The 20,365-nt window shown below is 35.1% G+C and overlaps 5 protein-coding genes across 11 annotated transcripts; 2 read left to right on the forward strand and 3 right to left on the reverse strand.

The window, feature by feature from the left end:
- The first annotated feature begins 2,574 nt into the window (after positions 1-2,574).
- On the forward strand, positions 2,575-4,845 carry LOC104749601 (uncharacterized). The gene is made up of 7 exons (XM_010471265.3): positions 2,575-2,952; positions 3,256-3,425; positions 3,668-3,744; positions 3,838-3,903; positions 4,011-4,085; positions 4,208-4,282; positions 4,411-4,845. The coding sequence occupies exons 1-7, from the start codon at positions 2,801-2,803 to the stop codon at positions 4,624-4,626; spliced, it is 831 nt and encodes a 276-aa protein (XP_010469567.1). The 5' UTR covers positions 2,575-2,800; the 3' UTR covers positions 4,627-4,845.
- Positions 4,846-4,938: 93 nt separating this feature from the next.
- Positions 4,939-9,015, forward strand: LOC104700201 (condensin complex subunit 2). The gene is made up of 13 exons (XM_010415675.3): positions 4,939-5,447; positions 5,547-5,648; positions 5,793-5,910; positions 6,284-6,348; positions 6,421-6,481; positions 6,572-6,772; positions 6,862-7,154; positions 7,254-7,398; positions 7,493-7,749; positions 7,862-7,892; positions 8,060-8,205; positions 8,315-8,425; positions 8,654-9,015. The coding sequence occupies exons 1-13, from the start codon at positions 5,175-5,177 to the stop codon at positions 8,858-8,860; spliced, it is 2,010 nt and encodes a 669-aa protein (XP_010413977.2). The 5' UTR covers positions 4,939-5,174; the 3' UTR covers positions 8,861-9,015.
- On the reverse strand, positions 8,962-11,514 carry LOC104700199 (uncharacterized). Its single transcript, XM_010415674.3, has 4 exons — positions 10,705-11,514; positions 10,271-10,472; positions 9,638-9,661; positions 8,962-9,492 (listed from the first exon to the last, which is right to left on the reverse strand). Exons 2-4 carry the CDS (start codon positions 10,449-10,451, stop codon positions 9,149-9,151), a joined length of 549 nt encoding a protein of 182 aa, XP_010413976.1. The 5' UTR covers positions 10,452-10,472; positions 10,705-11,514; the 3' UTR covers positions 8,962-9,148.
- LOC104700202 (F-box protein At2g32560-like) lies at positions 11,453-15,171 on the reverse strand. 7 transcript variants are annotated; one of them, XM_087456726.1, is made up of 8 exons: positions 14,847-15,086; positions 14,038-14,130; positions 13,797-13,863; positions 13,097-13,639; positions 12,928-13,007; positions 12,662-12,840; positions 12,505-12,579; positions 11,453-11,886 (listed from the first exon to the last, which is right to left on the reverse strand). In XM_087456726.1, the coding sequence occupies exons 4-8, from the start codon at positions 13,565-13,567 to the stop codon at positions 11,702-11,704; spliced, it is 990 nt and encodes a 329-aa protein (XP_087312852.1). In that variant the 5' UTR covers positions 13,568-13,639; positions 13,797-13,863; positions 14,038-14,130; positions 14,847-15,086; the 3' UTR covers positions 11,453-11,701. The 7 variants fall into 7 exon arrangements, with proteins under 7 accessions (XP_087312852.1, XP_087312851.1, XP_010413980.1 ...); XM_087456725.1 differs by having other exon boundaries at positions 13,797-14,099; positions 14,847-15,171; XM_010415678.2 differs by lacking the exon at positions 13,797-13,863 and having other exon boundaries at positions 14,038-14,099; positions 14,847-15,136.
- Positions 15,172-15,606: 435 nt separating this feature from the next.
- LOC104700203 (uncharacterized) lies at positions 15,607-19,228 on the reverse strand. The gene is made up of 9 exons (XM_010415681.3): positions 18,871-19,228; positions 17,440-17,511; positions 17,178-17,279; positions 16,992-17,034; positions 16,745-16,854; positions 16,577-16,672; positions 16,276-16,472; positions 16,071-16,140; positions 15,607-15,946 (listed from the first exon to the last, which is right to left on the reverse strand). The coding sequence occupies exons 1-9, from the start codon at positions 19,081-19,083 to the stop codon at positions 15,851-15,853; spliced, it is 999 nt and encodes a 332-aa protein (XP_010413983.2). The 5' UTR covers positions 19,084-19,228; the 3' UTR covers positions 15,607-15,850.
- Positions 19,229-20,365: the final 1,137 nt, after the last annotated feature.

Consider the following 20,365-nt stretch of genomic DNA (forward strand, 5'->3'; position numbering starts at 1 on the left):
TTTTTTAATTAAATTTATTTATTAAACTATTGAGATTCTTAAACTATTAAATAAAATTTTCAAAAACATACAATTTTTTTAAAAATTCTTTATATTTTATTTGAAAAATATACTTAAAAATTAATCTTACATTCACATCTAATTAAATAAATAATTATCAATGCTACACAGTACACTCATCAAGTTAAACAAAATTTTACGATTAACTGCCATGAGATTACATTGCAGTCGTGTCATTTCGTTCGCTTTTATTCGTAACCTTTCGTTCGCATCTTTTCATTGTAACTTTTTATCTGTGTCTTTTCATAATAACTTTTCGTAAATATTTTTTAATTTCTGAAAAAATGAATAAATGCAATTTACAGTCGTGTCTTCTCTTCTTAATCTTACAGTCATATTTTTGTATATTTTATGAACCATTACAACTTGTTCTCTTGTTGTCAAATATGATATGTAAATAATTATATTTTTAAATTTCTTTCTTTTTGTTTTGTTTTAAACGATAAAATTATGAATACATTGTGTAAGACACTATAAATTTCTTTAATAATCATATAATAAATTACAAATATTAAAATTATTAATTGAGGATCATTCTTAATATGACATAATGCTTTGTTTAAATTCATTTAAATTAATTATTTTTATCCTTTTTAGCATAACTGAAACATATTTCTATTTCCAAAATCAATAGTTAAAACTTATAACAATAATATTTAGAGGGGAAAAATAATAGTTAAAACTTATAACAATAATATTTAGGTGTATGATTTAGCATCACAATGTGCGCGTCTAAGGAAGATGGTCAGCCAAGGACGATCGGGTTCATTGCTCTCACACGCTTCTCTTTTTGTTTGGCAGTCAGAATCCAAAACCTTTTCAAACTTTTAAAATATTTCATATTCAGTATATTTGTTGTTAAGATTTCAATTTGAGTGTATTATGACTAGAACTAAATATACAAATTCCCTTAACCTATATAAAGTAGATAAGTCTTTGTCGTCAAGATAGTTTATTGGACAATCATCTCAACTGTCAATTTTTCTGTTGATCACCGGTTTTCCATCTCCCAATAAACTGAATATTCCCAACTGTAGAAAATATAATAGAACGAATTTTAATATTTTATTTTTACCTTGATATTTCATAATCAGATATTTTTTTAAGAAATAAAAATATAGAAATCCATCTTGTTTTCTATAATACAATTAGTTTTCTAATTAAAAAGCATGGAGTAGACAAATATATACTTGTGACAAAAAAAAACCAAAACGAGCCAATATGCTCTCATATTCTGAAAACCCAACTTGAACCACATTTTTTAACAGCTAAAAACCAAAATTTCGGTTTGGATTCATACCAATAGAATGATAACCCTCAATGAATAGATTTTTAAAGAGAGTATCTTAAGATTACTTAAACAAAAACAAAAAAATATTTAAATATATTTTAGTATTGTAGACACAACCATAAATATCAAATTTACCAAAAAATTGCAACGATTCATAAGATAAATCAAAAGTTTTAATGGTTCATTAAATAAACAAAATTTGTCGTGGTGTAATTAAAAGGTTGCAACAATTCATTTTAAATATATTTTAGTTATTTAAAACTAATAAATAATAATTTATGAATAGTTTATCCAAGTAATGTGATCTGAAATATTAATTATACCAATATTGTTTTAATATATGTTTTAATATATTAAAATTAATAATTTATGAAGATGTATACTTAGAGACTGAATACAATTAAATATTTCAACGATTAACAAAATATATTAAACTGCAGTAAATTTTTCACAGTGATGAAACGTCATTTCTAACAAATTCTGTTTTAACTAATACAAATATAAAAACAAAAAAATTGAATACAATGATGAGAAGTTATTTATATATAGATTTATAAAGATGTGAAAATTTGAATAAACACAACTGTTTGTAAAAGACACAACTCTATATTCAACATACGCAACTTTTGAGAGAGACACAACTATAAAAAATTTCTGTCAAAAATATAAAATTCTCTTATAACTGATACAAACTAAAGAAAATTTGAATACAATGATGATAAGTTATTTATATATAGATTTCTAAATATGTGAACATTTGAATAGACACAACTGTTTGTAAAACTCTATATTCAACAGACGGAACTTTTTAGAGAGACACAACTGTAAAATTCTGTCAAAAATATAAAATAAAGAAAATTTGAATACAATGATGAGAAGTCATTTATATATAAATGTATAAAGATGCGAACATTTGAATAGATATAACTGTTTGTAAAAGACACAACTCAACATTTAACAGACGCAATTTTTTAGAGAGATGCAACCGTTGAAATTTTCTGTCAAAGAAATATATATACATATTTTATGAAAAGATACGATGAAAAATCGCAACTGTTAGTATTTATTCAGATTGTTATTATTATATAGATTAACATGCTTACCAAAAAAGAAAGATTAGAACTGGAAATTAGCGATGATTTCTTTTTTTTTTTTTTTGTTAAATGGAGTTTCGTTTTTAGGAAAAAAAGTCAAAAGCATCACATTTTTTTTGTTTGATATAGAAGCAGACATGGGCCAAGATATTGGGCCTTAAACTGTCATCAGCCGACAATAGGGTCTCTGATGAACCGCCCATCTTCATTCTATGTAGCGAACCAAATCTCCAGGAATTGCCAATTCCCGAGGATTCTCTCAGTCTCAGCAATCGAGAGAGAGAGAGAGAGAGAGCAAGAGATAGCGAGGATTTTGGGAGCGAGCGTGAAAAGTAGATTGAAGTATTAGAAAGCTATGGATAGAGAATGGGGTTCGAAGCCTGGAAGTGGAGGCGCCGCCTCCGGCCAAAACGAGGCTATAGATCGCCGTGAGCGTCTCCGTCGTCTTGCTCTTGAAACCATTGACCTCGCTAAAGATCCCTATTTCATGCGAAATCATCTTGGAAGGTACGACGTTTCTACTCGGCGTTTCTATGTATATGTTCCTTGTGTTTATGTAGAGATGCCCCGCGCATAGACACGAGTAGCAGTATCATTTCGTGGATGGTTAACTAGGAAATAAATAATTTGCTAATTTGAATTTGGCAGTTCATTTACATTCTTGTTCTGATATATGTATTTGCTAGTGTGTATCCATTTGTGTGCATGACGTATTAGTTCTGGTGTTTAATTTGATTGGTGATTTTAAAATTAGGGTTTTATAGATGTCACTGATTTGTTCTCTTTGGTTTTGTCTTATATGTTGTGAAGCTATGAGTGTAAACTATGTCTAACGCTGCATAACAACGAAGGAAACTATTTGGCGCATACTCAAGGTAAGAGGCATCAGACCAACTTGGCAAAGAGAGCTGCTCGGGAGGCTAAGGAAGCTCCTACTCAGCCGCAGCCACTCAAGCGTAAAGTCTCAGTTCGCAAAACAGGTATATGTTTGATTTACTTTTTCTATATTCTCATTGTGTATGCTAAATCTGCCTAGGCCTGGAATTGGATATAATGGGAAAGTGATGCTCTAGAAGTCATTTATTGTTATTATTAAGGACCTCTGTACAAACCTATGTAATTGCAGGATTGTATGTCTTTGCTATTGAGTACATAGGTTTTGCGTAATTGATTGCTTTAAAGGTTCTGTTAGTAACTCCATTTTTTATGTATGGTCTTGCAGTTAAAATTGGTAGACCAGGGTACCGGGTTACGAAGCAGTACGATCCCGAGCTACAACAAAGATCTCTTCTGTTCCAGGTAAGCATCTAACTGTTATTGTTGAACTTTATTCATCATCATTAGAGACTTGAATCTCACTGTTTCTGTTCTCGCGTCAACCTTGTTTTGCAGATTGAATATCCTGAGATAGAGGATAACTTAAAGCCAAGACATCGTTTCATGTCATCTTATGAGCAGGTGGGTGTTACAACTCCTTGTCTATGTGTCTCATAAACTTTTCTTTTACTTCATTGGCGTTCCATTCTGAATAGTTTTCTTTCTTATCTTTTAATTTTTGTGTGCAGAAAGTTCAACCTTATGACAAGAGATATCAATACCTTCTATTTGCAGCTGAACCATATGAAATCATAGCTTTCAAGGTATGTTTATTTTCTCAATTCGTGACATATCTACATTCTACAAGTCATCTGGGATTGCTCTCAACATATCTTAGTCGACTTGTTTGCTGATAATCGATGGTTGTGTTTCACATGGGTTTCAGGTTCCTAGCACAGAGGTTGATAAATCAACCCCAAAGTTTTTCTCTCACTGGGATCCAGACTCCAAGATGTTTACTGTAAGTGCTTGCTATCATAATTCTCACAAACCCATAAGCTTGGTTTGTTCTTCCTCTGAGATTGAATAAGTTTTGTGTTTTTGGATTAATCAAAATACTGACAAAGAAACTTTGTAATAATAAAACAGCTGCAGGTGTATTTCAAACCTACCAAGCCAGAACCAATCAAGCCTCAGTCGGCTGTTGGAGCCAATGGTCTTCCACCACCACCACCGCCGCCGCCTCAAGGTCAACCGCCACCACCTCCTCCATCTGGTGCACTACCACCGCCACCACCTCCAATGGCTAATAATGGTTTCAGGCCTATGCCACCACCTGGAGGTTTCGGACATCCTAACATGTGAAAGTGTAACCAGCGAAAGCAGTCTAAAAACACACAGTACTATGATCCATGGTTTTATATCATAAGAGAGTGTGCTCTTTGACTGAAAAATATCAAAATATATTTTGACATGGCTTCTCAAAGCTGATCTCTCTACAGATGTATTAACTCTCTAGATTACTTTTATGAGTTTAGCTTTGATAGGTTTGAATTCCGTTAAATATACAATTGTCATTTGTCATATCGGTTAAGCTCATAACCAAGTTTCAACCGGAATTGTCAATTCGAAGACCGGGCATAATATAAATTTGAAACGTTTCTGACGGGATTCCCTGGCTCCCTTACGATAGAGGCGGGGTTAATTTTGTATTTTCATATTCAACAGTTGTCACTGAAATTCAAAAAGTAAAGAAGAGGGAAAAAAAAAAAAAAAAAAAAAAATCCCTAATTCCCAAATTACTTTTGAATTCTCTCGGATCCACACAAAGCTCTGTTGAAACCCAACGGACGCATTTTCGTCGTCCTTGAAGCGTTCGAGCCATATAGAAGAAGCCGCCGAGAAGTTCTGTAATGGATGAGTCATTAACTCCAAACCCTAAGCAAAGGCTGCCTGCTGCATCGATGGCGACTCGAATCCCGGCGCCGACGAGTCCCTTCTTCTTGGGGTCTAACGACGATAGGTTGGAACGGGAACAAGCTCGCGCCGCTAGAGCTGCTGCTAGCCGTCGTAGGTCTGTCCTTTTCGCTCGTGGTCCGCAGCCTGAGCAAGAGTCAGATCCGTGTTTTGACAAACAGCAAATTCTCGAGTTGTTTCAGAATTGTATCAAATTGGCCAGTGAAAACGTAAGCGAACTGTCTTCTTAACGATTTTTTTAAGGATTTATTATTATCATTTTTTTTTTAATGGTGTTTTGTGGGTTTTTTTGTGTGAGTGTTAAATAGAAAATTAATCAAAAGAATACGTGGGAGTTGAATTTGATCGACCATCTTTGTGAGATTATCAAAGTTGAAGATGAGAACAATGCTGAGACAAATTTTCAGAAGGTAAGCTTTTGATTTCATTCTTCTTTGGCTCTTTTTTTTTTGTAAATCGTGTGTAAGACTTTTAAGAATTCACAATAAATCGAAAAAGAGAGACTGAGAGTTCAGAATCATGTTTAAGAGATATTTGTGTTCGTTTCGAGGCAGGCAAGTTGCACTCTTGAAGCTGGAGTTAAGATTTACTCAATGAGGGTAGACTCTGTTCATTCAGAGGCATACAAGGTCTTGGGTGGAATTACTCGTGCTGGCCAAGATGACAGCCGAGGTATCGATCTCTTACACACAAATGTCTTTAGCATTTAGTTAAATTTGCAAGTCAAACCTTTGTAACAGACAACAAATATCCCTTTTTTCATGTTTTTGGAGATGTTAATACACTGATTTGGTTACTTTGGTTTGCCAAATTAGTCTTGGGATTTTATGAGATATATATATATATATGAATATGTTTCTTAGTGTTTGACTTCTATATGAGAATCTACGTTACTGTTGATTGATTATAAAAGGAGACAATTATTGGCTACGCAGTGCATTAAATCTTTATGTTTCTTCAGCTCTAATTTCTAAAGAAGGTACTGCAAGTAAAGTTATATCTTATGTTCTTTCCTTTTTCTTCTGTTGTTTCTTCACGAACCTAGATAATGAGGATGCTGCTGGTGCTGTAGGAAATGAGACTAACCAAAAGAAACAGGCAGAGAAAAAGGTAGTTCGAACAGAAATCCCGGTTCTGGTTATAGTTGATGAAACTACTTACTGATGAGTTTCGAACTTGCAGTTATCGCCTTTATCTACACTCGAACCATCCTTTGATGCCCTTAATGTGAAGAAGTTCGATGGTAGTTGCTTAACTTAACGTAACTCCTTTTGCTAGGCTGTGAAAAGTAAGTTTTGTATGACTATGGTATGTCCTTTTTTTTTTCTATCAGTGGCATTTGCTGTGGATCCCCTTTATCATCAAACTTCAGCACAGTTTGATGAAGGTGGAGCAAAGGGTCTACTGCTAAACAACTTAGGAGTCTATGGAGGATGTCAAGTTCTATTTGATTCACAAGAACTCCCTGGAAAGCTTGTTTCGTCTGCAAAGCAGCATGATAAATCAGAAACAATTGATCTATCCTTTGCTAAAGGTCTGGCTTTATTGGCTGATATGCCCTGCTGTATCATTGTACATGTTTTGCTGCATTATTTGTCTCTAATGTCGTGGTTAAATTTGTAGAATGTGTGGAGCAAATGGTGCTAAACATGCGAAATAAGGATGAGATTGTACCTTCTCTTCAGGCTATAATCAATCAATTCGATGAAGAAAATCAAAGACAACCTGATACGTTTTCTTGTGGTCAGACGACCGAGTCTTTTGATATTTCACATACTAATGAAGCTAGCTATGCCGACGATGATGAAGGAAATGATAACTTTGGAACTTCTTTTGATTATGAGGGGCAGTCTGGTGATGTTGATGAAAACTTTGGCCTCAATGATGCAGAACCAACATATTCAAATTTTCACGAGGTTATTATTACCATCACTCTTCTAATTTTCACTTGTTTACAATGAGGTTTCTTTGGTACTGAAAAGTGAAAACCTGATGCTGATGTTTTCACTTTGCAGGAAGTTGAACCAGCCTCACTGCAAGACCTGGATTCAGATGACAGATTTGAGAATGTTGATGACTATCTCTTCTTGTCGTTGGGAATAACATCTAAGCAAAATTCTTGGGCAGGTCCTGATCACTGGAAGTATCGGAAAACAAAAGGTATGTGCTTATATCTCCACTTTCAAGCAACAGCACAGGCCTCCTTGATTATCTAGTTTCTCTTGGGGGTCCCATTATCTGGACTCTTTTGCAGGTCCAGGTGATCATGCTGCTTCAGAAAACAAATCTTCTCCACCAGCGAAGAAAACCAGGAAGAAAAAGCAAGCAGAGCCTGTACTAGATTTTACAAAAGTTTTGTTGGAAGAAATGCCTGATATCTTTGCCCCTCCAAAAAACCCGAAGTCTTTACTTCTCCCAGCAAGTAGAGCTCTTTGTCAAACAAAGCTTCCAGAGGATTGTCATTATCAACCTGAGAATCTAATAAAGCTATTTCTACTACCGAATGTGATGGTATGGCTTTACTAAACTCAGATCCAGTCACTATATTGCTATTGTTTTTTATATATTTTCTTTCTCCATTGAGTATCATCTTTTCTGAAGTTAATCTTCTGAACGGTTACAGTGCCTTGGGAGGAGAAAAAGAAAATGCTCAGGTACAATTCCAGTCATTATTTTACTTGTCACTTGTGGTTTATGAGGCATTTTCCAGTGTCTTTGTTATATTTACTGATATAGAATTTCTTTCGCAAAGAAATTGGTTTTTCAACAAATTACCTCGGAAAGCTGTTTTTACACTTGTTTTGTTATGTGCATATTCCAGGTGAAAATTCAAAGCAGCAGTTTGATGATTATGAACATGCGGATTCCTGGGGAGATGATAATGTATATGATGATGGCCCATTTGATAATGGAAATGATCAAAGTGATGTAGAAGATACTAACTCATTGATCTCTCAGCCACGGCAGGTATGAATATTGATCTATATGGTTATGCCCTTACAACTCATTTCAAAGTAGCTATATGTGGCTAGCACTGAAACATTATTGTAATTGTCCTACACAATTCATGCTCTAGGTCAACAAAATTGAGGTCCAATACGATAAAGCTTCAAAACAAGTTGATGTGCAAGTGCTAAAGGAAACTCTTTGGGAGTGTCTTCAAGAATCTCCTGAACCACCAATTCAGGTTCAACTAACATAAATATAGTTCCTGCTTTCTTTATGCATGATCCCATGTCCACTCTATAAAACTCTCTTACTAGCTCTGGGACACATAATTGTAATTCACATTGGTCATCTTTTGTCAAGATATACATGTTTAGTGCACAATTTAATATACTTCCACACCCTAAATATAGCATCTTCTTCTGTTGTAGCATTATTTATTAACTTGACAGATATGTGATTGTGGCAGGATGAAGAACACCAACAAGGACCACTTGAAAGTAGATCTTTCAAAGAGCTACTGGCTAGCTTTCCCGATGATTGCCAAGCGGCTGGTTCCACCCAAGACATCTCACCACATCTATGTTTCATCTGTTTGCTGCATTTGGCGAATGAGCACAATCTCAGCCTCGTTGGCTCTCAAGCCTTGGATGATCTAACAATACACCTTGCCTGAGTGAAGAGAGACCAAGAAGAACAGCCGAGTGTTTCAAGAGCTCCTTGAGCTTAATGCTAAGCGTAATAAGTTTATGTTTGTAGTTCAATGTAATGACTTGATTGTGTGTAGTTACTTTGTTCAAAATCCATTAATCGTTTGTTGTTTTGGTACAATGTTTCCGTTCCATCTGAATGATTTATCTCCATCAGAGAACTAAAATACAATTAAGTATAAATCAAATTCACAGTTACACTGAACCTCAAACTCTCTTTCGTGTGATAAGAAAACAAAAGCTTGGGTGTGCCCTTAAGAAACCTGAACGCTGCTTTTGGATTTAACAGTCGACTTGGCTCCATCTTTGTATCCTTTCTGACGAGCTCTTAGTTCCCACATTGAAGTCAGCTTCTTCTGCTCCACAAGTGCTTTTTCGGACTTCTCTCTCGCTTCTTCACAAGTCTCCATACCTGAGTTACACTTATCTGCCTCCTTTTGGTAAGATGATGTTACCTTCTTGGCCTCAAGCAGACCTGTGTCTACTCGTTTGTGTTTCTCCATCGATGCTGCTTCACGTTGCTTCAGTTCCTCTGTTAAGAGTTCGGCATAGTTCTTCTCCGTGTCTTCGTTCACCTCTGGATCACGCTTTGCACAATCTGCACATCAAAAAGAACAAGATGTTCTTAATAGACTCGTATACTAAGAATAGATTCAAGAATATTCTTCCGAAAATGACAGGAACCATCTAATTATAGCAAGTGACTCTTAAAAACTGATGAATCCAATGTCATAGAAACTCACCGGCGAATGAACCATTGCTGAGTCCTGCAATAAAAACGAAAACAAGTAAACAGTATTAGGCGTTTTGTTTTTGGTATCCTCCGAAAAATACACAGGACAGTAGTATCAACTACCATACATTTATTAGAGTGAATCATATAAATTCGATATCACCACGATAGCCACAACAAGTAAACCACACTACAAGTCATACCTCAAAGACTCAAACTTGGTAACTAATTTGTTAAAACTAAGAACTGTAACCTACAAACTTCAAATCTCTATGATCCAAACTATAGCCTCAGAGATCACAAACTGATCATTGATTACTTATCAAGCCAAATAATTGAAGATCACTGTGTTGTTTCTAATGATCAGATTATGATCTCAAGAGCCACAATTTTTGTAGATCTACACAACAAAACATAGCTAGCACAATAGTCTATCTGCATTGAGATTTCAAACTCAATCCCTCCCTAATCAAGCTAAAGCATGCGATCTGGCAACTCAAGCACCAGAAGAAACAAAACTTAAAACCAACTGCTAACAATACAAGTTACAAAAAGGTACTAACTTTGCTCAATTTCTCAGCGTAAATCTGTAAACTTTAGAGGCGATCAAGCAAGATCCAATCAAGGGCAATAATGAAATTACCTTTGGGGATGGTGAGAAGAGGCAACGAAGAGCAATCACAGACGCAAGCAGAGCAAGAAGTGGCTGAAACAGCCAAAGCTTCCGTGAGGTGCCAGTAGAGCGGCGGACCAAGTATGTAACCAATCATGCACATCGCCAGTAAAGCTAGTCCCACTTTCAACGCCGCCGTGTGCTTCGCCATAGCAGAAGAGATCTGATCTATCTGGGTTTTTACAAAAGATTCCAAATTTGTACTGGGATTTAGCTGTTGCAGAGTAATGAGATTTGGGATTTTTAAGACTCTGATGGACTCTCTTGCACTCAAATTATGGTGTCGGTGGTTTTTAAAACAAGTTTCTTCTATATTTTAGGTAAAAGACCATAAAAAAAAATGTTTACTTTGTCTATTTTTACTCAGTGATGTTTTTGACTTTTACAAATATTAATGTTCTTACTCCGTTGAATCTAGAAGCCGTGTAGAGAAGACCTTGTGTCTGTTGATTGTTGAGGACGAGTCTTCAGGAGGATACTATTTTGCTATTTTGCTAAGAGATGAAAAGATGACCAGAAGAAACAAGACTCAGTCTTATGAAGGATACTTCACTCCTAGTCTTGAAAGGTGATTTGTTTGGTAATGGTACCGATGAGGCGCCGAAAAGAAAGACTCGATATAGGAATTGGAGATATGGCAAACCAGTGAGAAAACAAAAACCTCTACAAGATACCTATAATACCACAACTGGTAGAGAAGTGTTACCTAGGTCCTAGACCTTCACTTCGATGGTCTCTCGACTTCAGGTCGCTTTTTTCTACAAGTCCTATTGGGTAAACCAAGTAAGAAGAAGGCAAAACAAGAACTTCCCAACAGTAACATCAGAAAGGCTTTATTCTCTTCTCCAAACTTTATCTAAAGAACATGTAATTTTTTTTATCTAAATACACCTATTCCTACTGTTATTTGTCACTGCTGCTGGCCTGCTGCCTCAATTGCTTTTGTTTTCCAGATTAGCTGCTTCCCCTAAGTTAATGGCCGGTCAAAAACAACAGAAGATTTCAATCTTACTCTAAGTTAAACAACAGAAGATTAGCTGCTTCCCCTAAGTTAAAGGTACCGTCATACAGCAAGACTGGAGTTTATCACCTTAATCAGCCATGAGCCCCAATGCATACCAGAAAATCAAATTGTAGAAAGCAGCAACAAGATTAAATCCAAAATGCTCTTTGATGATTCAAATAAATTGTATAAAGTTTTCCCTATACACCACAATATATCTCAAATCGAACTAACTTTTATCGAAGTGACAGCAATAGTTTCATGTATTTTGACTATTTCGCCAACAAATAAATTAACAATCAATCATAGTATCATACATTGGATAAAAGAGAACACACTTCCGTGTAATGGTGTGTCTTAATCTCTTTCCCCAATTGTTTAAGCAAAGCTTCATCATACTACTCCAAGATGGAGCAAGGCCAGTGATGCTTCCACATTGCAATCTCTTCTTTACAATTTAGCTTTCTGATTCCTCCATAGAACCCGTCTTCTTCATTGCCTTCCTCTTTATGATCTCTCATGATCATCGTTCTTCTCCACCTCGAGCCAACTGTGTACTGGTTGAATTCCAACACTGCCATCTCTGTTTTTACCATTCATCAACACTTGGCCATTTAGTACAACATATGAATACATAAACCCTTTTGACACAATATCAATAGAAAATGGCTTATGCCATATGATCAGTGGAGGGGGTTAAGGTTAAACCAAGACACAAGTGGGCAGATAGAAATACCAAGACATTATCCTTTACTCATTGAAATCTACTTTCTGTGGTTATGTAATGTGCCAGCAAAAGGAGAAAAAGGAAGAGATTTTTTTGGAGTGATAAAGAGACTAAAAATCATTGTAGTGCCCCACCACCATTAGTACTGTAGATTCCAACGACAAGGACATAAGTAGAGGTTTCAACATCAATTGAAGACATACATTATCAAAATGTCAAGGAAAATTAAGACATATCCCATCATCATCATTATTTGTCTTTTTGGGACCAATGTTTAACAAGAAAAAGGCATAGCTTGAATTGGCTCTCTTCAATGTTCACCCTTTTCAACCAAGTTTTGGGAATTTAATGGACTTTATGAGCAGAGACAATAAGTAAAGTATAGAAAATGATAGCCAATTTTAAAACAACCCACCAAGACTCCATTTTTAAACCACAGAAGATGAAAATGATGCTGAGAAGTGAGAAACTCACCATTAAAATGGCAATGGCAATGGTTAAGATCTCCATCACAGGATTCCAAGTGGCCAACAACACCATACCACCATCCTACACAACAAAACCACACAAGCTTGTTTCAGAATCATTTTCTGTTCAAACCACAAGCAATACAGGTTGTTATAATATTTACCATATGGGAACTCTTTGTTCCTCCTCCACTGGATCTCGATGTGATCTCCAGGCTTCAACTCTTTTAACGAATCTGACACATGGAGATGATTAGGCGATGCATCAATGGGAGCTGCTCTCAGTCTATCCCATGTTACACCCTTTTCAACCGCAGCTGCTCGTCTACCATGTGGTGGATACCTAAAATCCCATAAATAAAAGCTTTTGATGAGAAATAAGAATTTTTTTTTTTTTTGTTTCAAAATGTGGACATCAGATATTATATACCTGGCTTGGAAAGTATCAGTGTGAGTATCATAGCTGAGCTCAGCATCATAGCAAGACAACATGAACCCTACATGCCCATTCTGCTCTTACACCAAATAAAGGCTCTCAGTACTTTGATCAAACCCATAAAGCATTAGATGGAGCAACTAAGTTTATAAATTTTGGTTACCTCACGGTTGTAAACTTGAGCTGGGAACCAAAAACGACCTGTTTCAAGGGAGAGGTAACAACTCATGCTGGAATCAAGTGGCAGAGAAGATGCATATCCCCTCCTTTGTTTATCATCTCGGAAGAGGGATGAAAGAGATCGAAACATAGAGATGATTTTGGCAAAACCAAGACGCCCAGTTTGGTGACGAGGAGAATCAAGATGATCTGTGGAAGAGAGATAGCATTGCCACTGTCTGTGAGCAGCAGGGCCAAGGATTTTGCCCCATTTGGCCTTCAAGTGTTTCTCCCAGAGATGATCACTCACACATCTCTCTCTCAAGGAGCTACAGACCCTCGCCATGCTGCAGAGTTCTGAAGGTGGAAGAAGGTCGAGAATGCAATCGAGAGCCAGCTCAGGGAGGTCAAGGACAGACATTTGATCAAGCACCGGAGAGGGTAGATCTTGTTTGGTCTGATGTAGGGTGGTCATAAAGGGATTCTTGATGAAGTAGAAGGAGAGCAAGGTTTTGGTTTCAGATGCCCATGGAGAAAGGGATAGAGACTTGGCAAAGAAAAAGAAAGAAAGACAAGTGATGAGAAAGTAGAGAAGCATTTAGACAGTATTATTATTTTGTTGCCTTTTTTGATTTGTTGTTTCTGAAGAGAGTTTAAATGGAAGAAGAGGATAGATTGATAGCCAATAGGAATTGGATGATCACCTAACCAACTCATGGCACCAAATAAATAATTCTTTTTCTCTCTCTCTCTCTCTCTCTTGGTTTGGAACTTGAGATTGAATGAAGTTGCCAAGTTGTTGAAATCAAGAGAGAGAGAGAGAATTGGACCCACAAATACCAGATCACAGGAAAGAAAATGCTTTAGAATCAAAGCCTAAATTGAAGGGGGTTACATATTAAATAACAATAAAAAAGATGAATTATATAGAGAAAAAGGGTCTACTTGGTGGTGGTGGTGGTGGCATTGGGATTTCCAAGGACAGTGGGAGGAGATTGAATATGGATCTGGGCAGACAGAAAAAAAGGTTCATTGAACCTATAATATTAAAAGTATAAGAAATATTACTATTTTTATTTAGAAAAACATACAACCAATGAGGGAGAGGAAAGAGGAGGAGATCTCTAGTAGTTGTAAATAAACAATATTGTAAAGAAGCAATGATCACAAAAGCAATTGTGGACAACATTATCTCTCAACCCTTCATGAATTCACCATAATGAATCATATAAACCGAATTAGATATGTAAAAAAAAACGCAACACAAACAACAAAGTAAACCAAATGCTCAACTCACAACACAAGTCAGACCTCAAAAACTCAAAAAAATTTGTAAAAACAAGGATCAGTAGCCTACAAAGCACAAACTTTAAAAATCTCTAAGATCCAAACTATAGCCTCAGATATCATAAACTGATGATTGATGATTACTCATCAAACAAAAATAATCAGAGAAACAACAACTGTGAAGAATCTCATGAGACACAATTCTTTCTTGTATCTGCAGAGACTCAAAAAAAATCACTAATTAAGATGAAGCAAGCCATCTCTACCAACTCAAAGCACCAGAACTAGAACCAATTACTAATACTCGTTCCTCCTAGTCTCGTTCCTCCTAGTCGCAATAGTTTAACACTACCAAAATATGAAGAAAAAAAAAAGGTAGTAACTTTTGCAAATTTTCTCAAAGGGAAAAAGCTGTAAACTTTGCAGCAAATGAAGCAAGATCCAATCAAGGGCAATTGTGATTTAACCTTTGGGGGATGGTCCGAAGAGACTGCGAAGAGGCGGAAAACGTCTACGGCCTCGTCTCCGTGAGGTGCCAGTTCGGCCTTTAGCGCCGCAGTGCGCTTTCGCCATACGAGATTCGCCGATCTGGGTTCGAATCAAATGGATTCGGAGACTCTGAATTTGATTCTTCTTCCACTCGAATTTGTTGTGGTGGTATCAATTTGTGTTATTAGCAGCAACACATTAATTTTGGCACTCATTATAAAAAAAGCGTAAAGTGACCAAATTATAAAGAGTTACGAAATTGTGAGTTATTGATTTTTTTTTTTTTTTTTTTTTTTTTAGTTTAGTGAGTGGGAGGAGTCGCTGTTTATTACAGTAAACTGAATGGGTTTAGTGAGAGTGGACTAAACAAACAGTCAAACACCTCTGATAATACACTTTTATGGATGTGGAATGATTTTGCTAAATCAAAAGATCATTTTCAATCACAGACCTTTTTATTTTAATTTCATGGCCTATCTAGGCTCTTCTAATTCAGGCCTCTCTCTGTTCTAATTGTCCTAGGCTAGTAGTAGTCTCTAAATCAACTCACAAGGAGTCGAAAACCACATCTTCCGGAGGGTTTTATGACTTTTAGTCTATATACTTTAAAATCTTCATGTACACTAAACAAACATGAAGCTTCGGATCTATATAACATTACATTTTGTTCCTGCAAGTGAAAATCATGATCAAATTGCAAATTAAAAAGGGGAATTAATAGAAAAAAAAAAAGAAGAAGAAGAAAGAAATCGCCTTGAAACGTATTTCCAAAAGAGACAAAACAATGTCGAAAGAGAGAGTATTAAGAGAGAGTCAGCATCTCAAGAAAGAAAGTAAACTGAACAACAACATACGATTGGTTCTCATAGTTTTTTTTATTTTATTTTAAAATAGTTATTATGACTTGGCGTTACGCGTAGCGTAGTAAACCTGTAACGTTCTCTGTGGAGGTCCGGAGGGGTGTCTCTCATTTGTGTTTTCATTACTTCATTGACAACAGTGTCTTCGGTGCTTCATTGTTGATGTTTTCCATATTCTCAACCAGCTGCTTCCAATAGTTTTCAGTGACTTGATCCTCCTGCCAAAAAAATAAGAAAAAAACACACACACGGAATCTTTATAAGTACTATTCCCATACATACATGAACCAAAACCATGCATGTATACAAATCCCAAAAAACTTAAAAGATTTTCAATCTTACAGCAATCAAACGAGCGAAGGTGCCGTCAAACAGCAAGGTAGGAGGGTATCGCCTTAATCCCTCACGAACCCTAATCCAATATACCAGAAGAAAAAGAAAAAAAAAATCAAATTTTAGTTTTCTTTACAAAACCTAATTACCATTTTGATTTAAGATTTTTTTTTTTTTTTTAAATGGAAAAGATGAGAAGGTGTAGCAGTGAAACCTGGGTTTCTTAGAGAGCTTGGAGTAGCAACCAACAAGAAGACGGAACAAGGCTGGAGAAGGTCTAGCCATGTAAGAAAGATGGTGGAGCAGCTTCTTAAGGAGTTCATCAATGACAAAAAAACGATCAGCCAAGACGCAGCAGTACTGAAGCCCCTCATCAGTGGACATTATCTTGTGTAGTATGAATACAGCAAGCTGAAGATTAATAAGAGTATATTAATTAATATTTTTCTTTCTTCTCTGATTCATTAGTCAAAAACGATCGTGTAGAAGAAGAACCTATCTAAAAAGAAACTCACAGTTTTTGAATCTGTAGAGCCAAACTCAATGGGTTTCACGCAGTGACTAACAGCACTTGTGTCCATAAGGAAACGAGTAGCAGCTCCATCTTCAGACTGTAGAGATATGAGATTTTAAAAGCAATTTTTTCACAATAACTGAGATGTTGTAAGAGAATATGTATGTACCGCCTTGATCATATGAGCAATGACACCCAATGCTCCAAGCCTCATGGGTTCATAAGGCTTATCGGTGACACCAATGTCCATCAAAGGATAGAAGTAGTTTGGCATCTTAGCTGCAAACAAACCAACATATATATATATATATATATATATATATGCAAGGAAATTTCAAAGACAATGTAACATGATATAACATTGATCATATAGCAAATGTGAAGAGAAATTGCACTAAAGGAGATCAAAGGCTTACCCTTAAGAAAGTGGCCTTTTGTATCTGGGTGATAAGCCATGCGCTTTAACAGGAACAACGATGATAACATCATAGAGACACTTAAGGATTAAGCATTTATCAAAGAAAATATATATATATATATATATATATATATATATTTTAAGTATAAGAAACAAGAAAAAAGTGTGAGGACCAAAACAAAACCTGGAACAAAAGCAAAACATCGTACACTCGATGTGGATTCAGATATGGGGAAAATGGAAGTGAGATGTGTCCTACAATGTGTCTGTAGACTTCAATAATTTTCTGTATAGACGGGATGAAAGTTAAAGTGAGTGTCACAAATAGAGACAAGTTTTACAACAACAAAAAAAAGATGGCAAGATTTTGAAAAATTCTGTTTTAAAAAGTCATATCAAATCAGCATTTAGTCATCTGTGAAACCAAAGTAGTGTCGGCACTTTACCTGCAACATAATGTATGCAGTACCAGGAGTTTCCCACAACAGACGCGGTAAGAAATCAAAATTGTTCCTTTGCTGCCATTGGAGAAAAAGATGGGATAATATGAGTTGTTAACATTCCAAAATGTTTAAAATGGTCCTCGACTACCAATTGTATATAAAAGTTTCTAACATTATACAATTCAAGTTTTGAGTGAATTTATCCTCAACCTATGGACAAACAAAGGCATAGTCGTCACATGTTGCATATCTAATGAAATACTAAAGATAAAAATCTCGAAAACAGATAAGATTAAAATTTCGAAAACCAAATTTAATTTTTTTTTGGTTTTCTAACAATTTATGAAATTTTAGTTTTCTATATATTCGAGTCGTACCAAGATATATTTCTATACTTGCATTGGGCTACAACTATGACTAGCTATCAATTCAAGCTTCCGCATGTATAGAAAAGAATCTGCAAAGCATTGATTTGTAGAGAAATTTAAAATGCATAGTTGGCAATGCCACAAAAGTAAATCAAAATTACTAGACAATGTAAATCTTGACCACACACATTATTATCTATCGCGATAAGCTGTAATTCTTGACCACACACACCGTTATCTACCAGACACGCTGTAATTCTATACCACACACATTCTTACCTATCGGGATACGAGATGGAAATCAAAGAATATTGAACAAAAGAACAAGATCTAAATTTAAAAATTTATAACCTAAAGGAGATAACATCATAAAATGATGATATGAAAGACTGTCAGATCTTTTGAACTTGGAAAAATGGCGAAAGACGACAAGCGATATAATACTGACAATCGTCAAACCGATACAAACAAAGAGGAATAACAATTGAATATTTCATATGATCAGAAAAATCCCAAGATTTCGTAAACCTCAAAATTGCGAAAACCGACAGAACGAGATAACGGCGATAATCGTCAAATTATCGACAAACGAATATAAACAAAAAGAGAGAATGACAAATGATTATTCCTCATAGGCTCCAAGATTATGATTATCCACAAAGAAGTGCAAAATTGACTCACAAAACAAGAACATCCATCTCAATCAACCAGATCTATGATAGATACAAACAAAATCTAACATTTGACGGAAAAAATGAGAATATTAAAGATTGTGTCATACTTTTCCAATCATTTATTTTTGACGATCTAGTAGGAACAAAAAATAAATAAGAAAAGCTATAGGAATAAAATCGTTAACCTAGCCACAAGAATCAAACAAACGGAGATTTCAAGATGATCCCTAATCCGAAAGAAACACTTCTTTATCGGATACTAATCAGTTTGTCAGACTCAAATAACCTAAAGCATGTTGAGTCAAACAAAGATAGATGATAGATCAAACTAAAAATCATGTAAATATATATATTAGAGAATCGAAGAAGAAGAAGAGTGTTTTTGCACTTACGTAGGCGAGATTATGCAAGGCAAAATCAGACTCGAATGAGTTCGGTTTGTGAAGATCATAGACCCACTCGAAAATCATCTGTGCGGTCGGGTTAGGAACGATGGTGAGACCCGGTAAAGGAGGAGGAGCTGAGGAGGAAGAAGCATATGAGTTGGGAGAAGTCAACTTGAGTTTACTGTAGTCCTCATACAAATGGTCTGGTAGATTCACCATTTTTCACGGCGAGGACTGGCCGGAGAAATCTCCGTAGATTCTTCTTTATTTTTGATTTTTTCCTTCTCTCTGAGAATGTATTCAGCTTCTTTAGAGAGAGATGAGTGTATTATGGCAGCTCATAAGTGGAGGAGAAAGGAGTTATAAACCAAGGTAATGCACGCATGGCTTTTAAATAATAAAAAGACCAAATTATCCTTTTGGACTTATTTTTGTTAAAGTTTAATTATATAAAAGCTAGTATTAATTGTTAATGAGAAAAAATAATAATACTTCCAAAGAAAGTTTACATAGAAAGAAAACTTTTTATTTAATTTGTTTTGTTTGATTTGGATTAAATATTATTATTAATTTTTGTAAGAAAATCTGAAAATCTGTATTTGACCAGAGTGTTTAAGTTTATCTTATCCACGTGACAAGTGTAAGATGGCCAATTGTGAAGTATATTACAGTGAGCTAAACTTTATCTATCTTATAATTATGGTCTTGGTTTGGACTTTGGAAACTTTTCGACCCAGTAATTAACACTGTTGTTTTCTATGTAATTATGTTTTATTTATTTTATGAGTTAACATTATTCACTATTATTAGTATATTCATGTGTTTGGTCGGAAAATGTATATTGTTATATTATAAGTCAAATTTTTTGATATATATATATATATAAGCAAATCTGAAAAATATATTCATAAACTAAAGTACTAATAACTAAGGTGTTAAAAAAAAAACTAAAGTACTAACTAGTCAAATACATAAATTTGTTGAGAAAAATGGTCTACTATTTACAGAATGATTTATATACTTTTTTTATTGTCCATAAGATACCACTGAATGATTTTTAGTAAGAAATTTGAAAATTTTGATTATTATTATTTTGTTTTTGACCTAGCATTAATTAGCATATCATAGGAAAGTTAGGACCAAAAAATATATGTTTTGGTTTTTTGCATCATCTATCCAGTCGATAATTTGTTTACAACAAAACAATGACATGCATAGAGTGTCAAAAACCTTCAAAATACACACGAAAAGTTTTGCTGTTCAGGAGACTGTACACAGAAAATGAAAGGAACATGGAACCATAGTAACAATATGCTTAAAAAAGATATGCAGTCATGCAGATCTGCCAAATATAGATATCTAAATATTGCTTTTTTATAACATCAATATAACTAGATAGTGTTTTCTAAGGATCTGCTATTTACAAATATTTTGCTAGAGAAAAATTCTAGAACGGATGGAATGGCTAAAGTGCCTAGCACTGGAAGTCTAGAATGCTGGC

The sequence above is a fragment of the Camelina sativa genome, chromosome 7 (genome assembly GCF_030686135.1).
Source record: "Camelina sativa cultivar CO46 ecotype springtype chromosome 7, ASM3068613v1".
NCBI classification, from domain to species: Eukaryota; Viridiplantae; Streptophyta; class Magnoliopsida; order Brassicales; family Brassicaceae; genus Camelina; species Camelina sativa.

Bases quoted from the DNA above. Each gene is read 5' to 3' on its own strand.
- LOC104700201 (XM_010415675.3), top strand. From the start codon at position 5,175: ATGGATGAGTCATTAACTCCAAACCCTAAGCAAAGGCTGCCTGCTGCA. The intron at 5,448-5,546 runs GTAAGCGAACTG...AGTGTTAAATAG, and splicing joins TCAAATTGGCCAGTGAAAAC to AAAATTAATCAAAAGAATAC. The intron at 7,155-7,253 runs GTTATTATTACC...TTCACTTTGCAG, and splicing joins CATATTCAAATTTTCACGAG to GAAGTTGAACCAGCCTCACT.
- LOC104700202 (XM_010415678.2), bottom strand. From the start codon at position 14,952: ATGGCGAAAGCGCACTGCGGCGCTAAAGGCCGAACTGGCACCTCACGG. The intron at 13,640-14,037 runs GTAGACCCTTTT...TTCTTTGCCAAG, and splicing joins GCCACCACCACCACCACCAA to TCTCTATCCCTTTCTCCATG. The intron at 12,580-12,661 runs GTAAATATTATA...TTTGTTGTGTAG, and splicing joins GAACAAAGAGTTCCCATATG to GATGGTGGTATGGTGTTGTT.
- LOC104700203 (XM_010415681.3), bottom strand. From the start codon at position 19,083: ATGGTGAATCTACCAGACCATTTGTATGAGGACTACAGTAAACTCAAG. The intron at 16,673-16,744 runs GTACATACATAT...ATATCTCTACAG, and splicing joins TTGCTCATATGATCAAGGCG to TCTGAAGATGGAGCTGCTAC. The intron at 15,947-16,070 runs GTAAGATTGAAA...TTTTTTTGGCAG, and splicing joins CCTTCGCTCGTTTGATTGCT to GAGGATCAAGTCACTGAAAA.
- LOC104749601 (XM_010471265.3), top strand. From the start codon at position 2,801: ATGGATAGAGAATGGGGTTCGAAGCCTGGAAGTGGAGGCGCCGCCTCC. The intron at 3,745-3,837 runs GTAAGCATCTAA...CTTGTTTTGCAG, and splicing joins AAAGATCTCTTCTGTTCCAG to ATTGAATATCCTGAGATAGA. The intron at 3,904-4,010 runs GTGGGTGTTACA...TTTTGTGTGCAG, and splicing joins TCATGTCATCTTATGAGCAG to AAAGTTCAACCTTATGACAA.
- LOC104700199 (XM_010415674.3), bottom strand. From the start codon at position 10,451: ATGGCGAAGCACACGGCGGCGTTGAAAGTGGGACTAGCTTTACTGGCG. The intron at 9,662-10,270 runs GTAATTTCATTA...TTTTTATTGCAG, and splicing joins TCTTCTCACCATCCCCAAAG to GACTCAGCAATGGTTCATTC. The intron at 9,493-9,637 runs GTGAGTTTCTAT...TTTGATGTGCAG, and splicing joins CAGCAATGGTTCATTCGCCG to ATTGTGCAAAGCGTGATCCA.